At 50.9% G+C, this 8,096-nt stretch overlaps 1 protein-coding gene across 1 annotated transcript; it reads left to right on the top strand.

Moving 5' to 3' along the window:
* Positions 1 to 2,377: 2,377 nt before the first annotated feature.
* Positions 2,378 to 7,574, top strand: LOC308175555 (kelch repeat and BTB domain-containing protein 12-like; the record flags this gene model as incomplete). The annotated part of the gene is made up of 7 exons (XM_080551199.1): positions 2,378 to 2,510; positions 3,031 to 3,264; positions 4,072 to 4,421; positions 5,348 to 5,621; positions 6,143 to 6,290; positions 6,955 to 7,152; positions 7,411 to 7,574. Coding segments are annotated over 7 exons (1,501 nt in total), but the record flags the coding sequence as incomplete, so codon positions are not given.
* Between the last annotated feature and the right edge of the window lie 522 nt (positions 7,575 to 8,096).

Genomic DNA, 8,096 nt, shown 5'->3' with positions numbered 1-8,096 from the left:
TGTTGAACCCAGACTCAAGTGACATTACACGTAGTATCGTAGAAAAGCATTGACGCTTGCGATTCATTCACAACTTGAATGAACTTGAACGCTATCAATCGATCAAACAAGTCATCAAATAAAAAAGAATAATGCTTCATTATCATGGGGGAGAGAAGTTCTACCTGGGATTTCGGGATTTCGCTCCTAGCTGTGTCGATCGTGATAGGAGTGTCGTATCGTCACCATTCAAATGGTTTCAGATTCCCTGTCCTCTCCCCTATCCGGACACGTTTGAATTGTTATCCTAACCCACGGTAACCCACAGCTATTAACCCGCAAAGAGTGCCTCCGGGCACCGTGTTTGTCCGTGAATAACACCGGCTATGAAGGTGGTACAAACACAATACTACTTTGCTAACTTCACCATCGGTATACGGCCATTTTGAGCCCTGAACCACCGTGGTGCCACCCCGAGAAGTGAACCGGGAGTAAACTCAATGAACCAGGAGTTCAACATGCGTCAAGTGCTTAAATTCACTCCGAGCAGTGCCGACATCGATGGGGGTCTCCAATCGACTCCATTCAAAGTGATTTACGATCCCGCCCCTCTCCCCTGTCCGGACACATTTGAAGCACATTATAAGCCCTGTTAAAGCGACGTTATTAACCCGCAAAAAGTGTGCCCCGGGCACCGTCTTTGTCCATTAATAACACCGGCTAGGAAGGTGGTAAAAACACAATACTGCTTAGCTCACTCCACCATCGCTATACGGTCATTTTGAGCCATCAACCAACCCGCTGGCACCCCAGGAAGTTATGTTTCGAACCCCGAGAGCATGCATAAATGTCTATCCGGAAAGAGTACACTCTCCTCGGCCGCTGCACGCTCCTCTCCTCGGTAACGCAGAGGAACGAAAAGCTTACAGCACCGCGTATTCCCAGGTGGTCTCCCATCCAGGTACTAACACGGCCCAACCCTGCTTGATTTAGGACAACAGTGCAACAACTTCGAGGCTGAACTTTACATTTATGGCGTCATATGCCATCAAAGGGAAACATGGAAAAATGCATGACTTACAGATTTAATTTTATGACGTTACGAAATCCGATGTGACAGGAACGCTGGAGAAACAGCCGCTGTCCACTACATTAGTTAACTACATGTCCTTGATGAGTCTCCCGCTCACTGCCCTCCATCAAAAATGGCACATACCTGTATATAGTACTAATACATATAATATTACATAATAACAACTGCTCGGATAGGATTGCGGGTTGTTTTGGTTTAATACGTGCCATAGCTGTAAATAAAACATGGAAATAGGTCATGCACGTCTATCATGCACACATCAGCCTAACGTTAGATAGATAACTTCACATTAAATATGTCTATCATCATCCGCTGTCAAACGCCACAGGTAATCTTTTATTTCTAAACAGGAATGTACATCTCGATGTGAATCGCGCTCCTTATGGGAAGGCTGTGCTTGACGCTTCCATGGGGCGCTCCTTGCATAGGCACAATATCGGCATAATGGCAATCTTTTTTTGTTATGCTTGTTGTAAAGAAAAGGTCTATAATGTATTGAAATGACATTAAACTAAGATAATACGATGGTTATCATAATTTTTCAAGTCTTTAATTACAAGTAATTCCAGAAAAAGTAAATGGCATTTCAGGCTCGCTTCTGTATTACGAGAGCGAAAAGAATATTTCTGTAGTTGTTTCGCAATGCATGCCGGAAGGGAGTCTCATGGCTCCGAATCGAACGAGGGTCAAGATTTGCTCCAAATGGAGCCATGGAAAACTGTGATATCTTCCTAATATAATAATGATGAGCGGACAACGGGTAAACATTAACTGGTTTATATTAATAAGTGCAGAGCATTACAGAGCATGGCAGTTGCCCACATTAGACTAACTGAACCTATGCTGACCCCTACGGGACCTTCCTAACCAGGCAGATAACCTCTACTACAAAAACCCTAACCCTAACCCTAACCCTAAATGAGTAATGTATTGGGACGCCACTACGGCTACACGTGAACGCGCAAAACGGAGCCGTAGGGGTGAAAACGGAGCCGGAGTGGTGAATTGGGATTCACCCTCTGTCTCCCTATCTCTCCATCTCCCTCTCTATCGCCCCCCCCCTCTCCCTCTCTCTCTTTCTCTCTCTCTCTCACTCTCTCTCTCTCTCTCTCTCTCTCTCCATGGAAACATTATGGGTTACTCTTATTTACAGGCTTGTTGGGAGCATCTTGGGTTGTTACCAAGGACCCCCAAAATAGGACCCATTAATTAGTATATGATGTAATGACAGATAAACCTGAACTTGAACTAATGATCTGTCCTCCAGGCTGTCAGAGTTACATGTTATCATCATCTGTCCTGCAGGCTGTGTCAGAGCTACATGGAGGCTGGCATGGACGCCTCTAACTGTGTTGGGCTGTACCACTGGGCCAGGGACCTGGGGGCCGTCGACCTGGCTGACACCGCCCTCAGATACGTCTGCTGCCACTTCTCTCAGGTGGGCCGGTCCAGAGCGTGACAGAACAGAGGCAGAACGTCTTCAGCACTTTCATTCATTCTGTCTTAATTGTACATTCTCACATTCCACCACTAGAGGGCAGTGATGTCTAGCATTAGAAGAGTCTAATAGCGTTCTAATGTTTGGGATGTTCATATGAATTACATTTTTGCCTCCAATCTTTATTTCCATCTCCCTCATCTCTCTTTTTCCATCTCTCTCATCTCTCCATATTTCACTTCATGTTCTCCCTCCTCTAAATCCTTTCTTTCCTCTACATTCTCTGCATCCTTCCTCTTTTCATACCTCCCTCATTGCTTTCTCCCTTTCTTTTTTAAACTCTCTTTGACCTCTCTCTCTCTCCCTCCCTCTCTCTCTACCCTCTCTCCCCTCCCTCTCTCCCCCTCCTTCCCTCTCCCTCCATCTCCCTCCCTCTCCCTCCTTCCCCTCTCTCTCCCCCCCTTCCCTCTCTCCCTCCCTCCCCCTCTCCCCCTCTTCCCCCCTCTCCCCCCACCTCCAGGTGTGTCAGGAGGAGGAGGTGCTGGACCTGGATGCCCAGCGGCTGGGCTCCCTGCTGGGCTCAGACGACCTGAACGTGGCCCAGGAGGAGAGCGTTCTGGAGCTGGTGCTGCGCTGGGTGGAGCGGCGGCGGGGGGACGCCCAGAGAGAGGCCCAGGCCGTGGAGCTCCTCAGGCGGGTACGGCTGGAGCTGGTGGACCCTGGGTTCCTCCGCAGGGCCAGGAGGAGAAACCCGGTGCGTAACGTGACCACGTATACCACGGTCAGAGAGAGAGAGACAGAGAGAGAGAGACAGAGAGACAGAGAGAGAGAGGGAGAGAGAGAGGGGGAGAGATAGAGAGAGAGAGTTTGGTCAACATCGACCACAGTCAGAGAGAGAAACATTGACCACAGTCAGAGAGAGAAACATTGACCACAGTCAGAGAGAGAGAGAGAGAGAGAGAGAGAGAGAGAGAGAGGGAGAGGGAGAGAGAGAGAAAGGAAGAGAGAGGGAGAGAGGGAGAGAGAGAGAGAGAGAGAGAGAGAGAGAGAGAGAGAGAGAGAGAGAGAAAGGAAGAGAGAGAGAGAGAGACTTTGGTCAACATCGACCACAGTCAGAGAGAGAAACATCGACCACAGTCAGAGAGAGAAACATCGACCACAGTCAGAGAGAGAAACATCGACCACAGTCAGAGAGAGAGAGTTTGGTCAGCTTCAAAGCTGGTCTGGACTCCATGTCGCTATGAGTATTCCAAATATTGGAATATTCTATTATTTAATTTTATGAGTAATCTAAACATTTTAATATTTTATAATTTTATTTTATGAGTATTCCAAACATTTCAAACAATAAATCAAATGTATTTGTATCACACTTTTTACATAGACAATGTCACAAAGTGTTTCACAACAAAAACAATACTAAACAGCTAAACCTTCTAACTGATGTTAGCTTATGCTATCTGATGCTATCTGATACTAGCCTATCTAACCAGTGTGTGTGTGTGTGTGTGTGTGTGTGTGTGTGTGTGTGTGTGTGTGTGTGTGTGTGTGTGTGTTGCAGTTCTTACTCCGGGACGCTGAATGCTTTGGTATGATCGACGCGGCCCTCCAGACCGCCGGCCTCTCCCCCCAGGCCGCGCCCCCGCGCCCCCCCCTCCGCTACGGCATGGAGACCGCCGACCTGCTGCTCTGCCTGGGCGGGGCCGACGAGGGGGTGGGGGGGGGGCACGGGGGCCAACACCTCAGCTTCTGCTTCGCCCCCCAGGCCAGACGGACGTACCACATCCCCACCCCAGTGAAGACGCCCGGGCCGGGGGCCGTCACGGCGGGGGTGGTAACCCGGGACAACGGCATTGTTGTCGCCATGGAGACGGAGGACGAACACAGGGCCAAGAGGCTCGAGATATACAGGTGGGGGGCGGGGGGGGTGTGTCTGTCTGTCTGTCTGTGTGTGTGAGACCTTCTGAATCGAAAATCATCATGCCCAGTTTATAATAACAATGCCTTCACTCTGGCGATGCGTTTAAAATGCCTCACTTCAGCAAGAACGTGAACCTACCTGTTCTGGGGCGGCTGTGGTGCAGGAGGTAGAGGCAGCATCTAATGATTGCAAGGTCGACAGACCGGCGGTTCAAACCCCGGCTGGCCACATGTCGAGGTGTCCTTGGGCAAGACACTGAACCCCAAATTGCTCCCAACGAGCGGGCCAGCGCCTTGCATGGTAGCTTGCCGCCATCGGTGTGTGAATGTGTGTGTGAATGGGTGAATGAGAGGCCGTTGTAAAAAGTGCTTTGGAATAAGGCGCTACATAAGACAGTCCATTTACCAATACCTGTCCCTATCTTCCTGTTCCTCCCTCTCTATCTGTCCCTCTCTTCCTGTCTCTCTCTACCTGCCCCTCTCTACCTGTCCCTCTCTACCTGTCCCTCTCTTCCTGTCCCTCTCTACCTGTCCCTCTCTACCTGTCCCTCTCTACCTGTCCCTCTCTTCCTGTCTCTCTCTTCCTGTCCCTCTCTTCCTGTCTCTCTCTACCTGTCCCTCTCTACCTGTCCCTCTCTACCTGTCCCTCTCTTCCTGTCTCTCTCTACCTGTCCCTCTCTTCCTGTCCCTCTCTACCTGTCCCTCTCTACCTGTCCCTCTCTACCTGTCCCTCTCTACCTGTCCCTCTCTACCTGTCCCTCACTTCCTGTCTCTCTCTACCTGTCCCTCTCTACCTGCCCCTCTCTACCTGTCCCTCTCTACCTGTCCCTCTCTACCTGCCCCTCTCTACCTGCCCCTCTCTACCTGTCTCTCTCTACCTGCCCCTCTCTACCTGTCCCTCTCTACCTGTTCCTCAGGTACGACCGCTCGGTGGAGGGCGGTTGGAACGGGCTCTGCTGCGCCCCCTACAGGGACATGTACTCCCTGGGGTTGCTAGGCGACAACCTGTACCTGCTGGGCGGCCAGATGAAGGTGCAGAACCATTACGTCATCACCGCCAGCGTGGAGAGGTGGAGCCTGAGGAGGGGGGGCAGCTGGCTCACCTTCGCCCCCCTGCCCCTCCCGTTGGCCTGCCACTGCACCGTCAGCCTGAAGGACCGCCTCTACGTGCTGGGGGGCTGGACGCCACAGGTGAGCAGGGCTGTCAATCAATCAGTCAGGCAATGAATGAATGAATCGATGAAATAGTATTCAGACAGAAATTCATACAGTGGATATAAAGTACCTAATTTCCCCCCCAACCACTTCAATCCTTCCCTCCCCTACCCTTCCCTGCCCCCAATCCGCTTCCACCTCCTGCCCTCCCTCCCCTCCCCTCCTTCCACCTCCCTCCCCTGCATTCCCCCATCTCTCTATTCTGCCCTCCCCCTCCTGCCTTCCCTCCCCTGCCCTCCCTCCACCTCCCTCCTGCCCTCCCTCCCTCCATCTCCGCCTCCTGCCCTCCCTCCCCTGCCCTTCCCCATCTCCCTCCCCTGCCCTTCCTCCACCTCCCCCTCCTGCCATCCCTCCAACTCCCCTGCCCTCCCTCTACCTCCCTCCCCTCCCCCCACCTCCCCTCCACCTCCCCCCACCTCCCCTCCACCTCCCCCTCCTGCCCTCCCTCCATCTCCCCCTCCCTCCCTCCCTCCCTCCATCTCCCCCTCCCCCTCCAGTGTGTGCCAGATGAGGAGCCAGACAAGCTGAGTGGTCGTGTGTTCCAGTTCGACCCGGGTAAGGACCAGTGGTCTGAGTGCAGCAGCCTGAAGTACTCCAGGTACCGCTGTGGCGTGGCCGTGCTCAACGGAGAGATCTACGTCCTGGGTGAGACGCCACACACACCGGGCTCAGCCAATCAGAGGCTCACACACCGGGCTCAGCCAATCAGAGGCTCTACGACCTAATGACACAATCCACACAGTCATGACCACAGCTGCCAAAGGATATTTCAGTATTACATTTTTTACATTTTCTGGCATTTAGCAGCAGACGCCTTGTTCCAAAGCGACTTACAATCGCTACGTTTGACTAAGTAAGTAAGTGAATCATCAGGCTAGTGGCCATTGCAGTCGTCGTGATAGAATAATATATATATATAGAGAGATTTTGTTTTTAGTAGACTGGAGAAACAGTACACAGGGTAGTAGAAATCTTAGAAGAAACGGTATAGGGGGGGGGAAGCAGGTGTCTCTGGAGACACAGTGCGGGGGAGTAGTAGATGTCTCAGGATGAGCAGTTAAGATGTAGCCTGAAGAGATGGGTCTTCAGTAGCAGTGGTCTGCTATGTGTTGGTTACTTTCATGTTTATTCTAGTATGCAGGCGTTTGTTGTAAGGTGTGTAGGGGTGTTGGACCACAGAGAGGAGACCAGTTTCAGTTGAAAGGCCATAAATAGAAAATAGAATATAAAATAGAAAGGGTCATAGTGAAACTGACTGTTGTGCCAGAGTTCATCGCTGAACATTTGTGTGCATGTGTTTGTGTACCAGGAGGTATTGGCTGTGAGGGGGATGACCGCGGCCAATCACGTCGCTGCCTGTGCTCGGTGGAGATCTACAACCCAGGGACTGACACCTGGAGGGCGGGGCCAACGCTGCCGTCCCGCCTCCTCTCCCTCCGAACCTTCGCCTCCAATGTAGGGGTGGTGGAGGGCAGGCTGTACCTCTGTGGCTACTACAAGGGCGCAGGTACGTGTAACCCAGTAGAGATGGTAACTCCTCAAGGTGTTGGCAAGGTCAGAGGTCACCTGTGCGAGACTCGGTCAGAGCAACTTGAATCTATCTTCTACGTTTGTTTACGTCCGAGATATTGAGTCATATTATGACACGGTAATGTCTAAGTATCAGCCAGAAAGTGAATGTCACATGACCAGAGTGTGTCACATGACCAGAGTGTGTCACATGACCAGAGTGTGCGCTGAGAACACCGTCTCTGACTCCCTCCAGGCCGGCATGAGATCATCACCAAGGAGATTCTGGAGCTGGACCCGGCTCAGGACAACGTCTGGACGGTGGTGGAGCGCCGCGCGGCCATGCCCGACAGCTACGACGTCTGCCTGGTCGCCAACCTCAACCCCCGCGACCTCTCAACCCCCAACTCTGACCCCTAGCACAGAGGGACCTCCTCCAGGAGGTTGGGGGGGCAGAGCAACACTGACTATGGTGTGTGGGAGACCTCATCCTCCTACATGGAGGCTCCATCTTGATTGATCTTCTGGACCTGGATGGGTACATGGGAAAAATACACTACCACTGGCTGCCTTCAGATGAAAGGAGAGTTGTTTAAAAGTATGGTCACCGTGTGTATGACTGTCAACAAAATGACTTAATAGAAATGAAAGTGTTGAAATCCATCTATCCATAAGCTGCCACTTAATGATAATGAAACCGTAGGTTGTTACTGCACCTTTTTATTTCAATGTATTTGACATTGTACATTTATCTATGTACTTTATGAATACTATGAATACTTTGGCATTGTACATTTATCTATCTACCGTACTTAATGAACACTATACATACTTTGGCATTTTACATTTATCTATCTACCGTACTTAATGAACACTATACATACTTTGGCATTGTACATTCACTTTTAGGCCTACAGCTACTTGAATAATAAAAAAAACGAT

The sequence above is a fragment of the Nansenia antarctica genome, assembly GCF_963989245.1.
Source record: "Nansenia antarctica genome assembly, contig: SCAFFOLD_1029, whole genome shotgun sequence".
In the NCBI taxonomy this organism is placed as follows: Eukaryota; Metazoa; Chordata; class Actinopteri; order Argentiniformes; family Microstomatidae; genus Nansenia; species Nansenia antarctica.
This window is presented reverse-complemented; position numbering and strand designations above follow the sequence as displayed.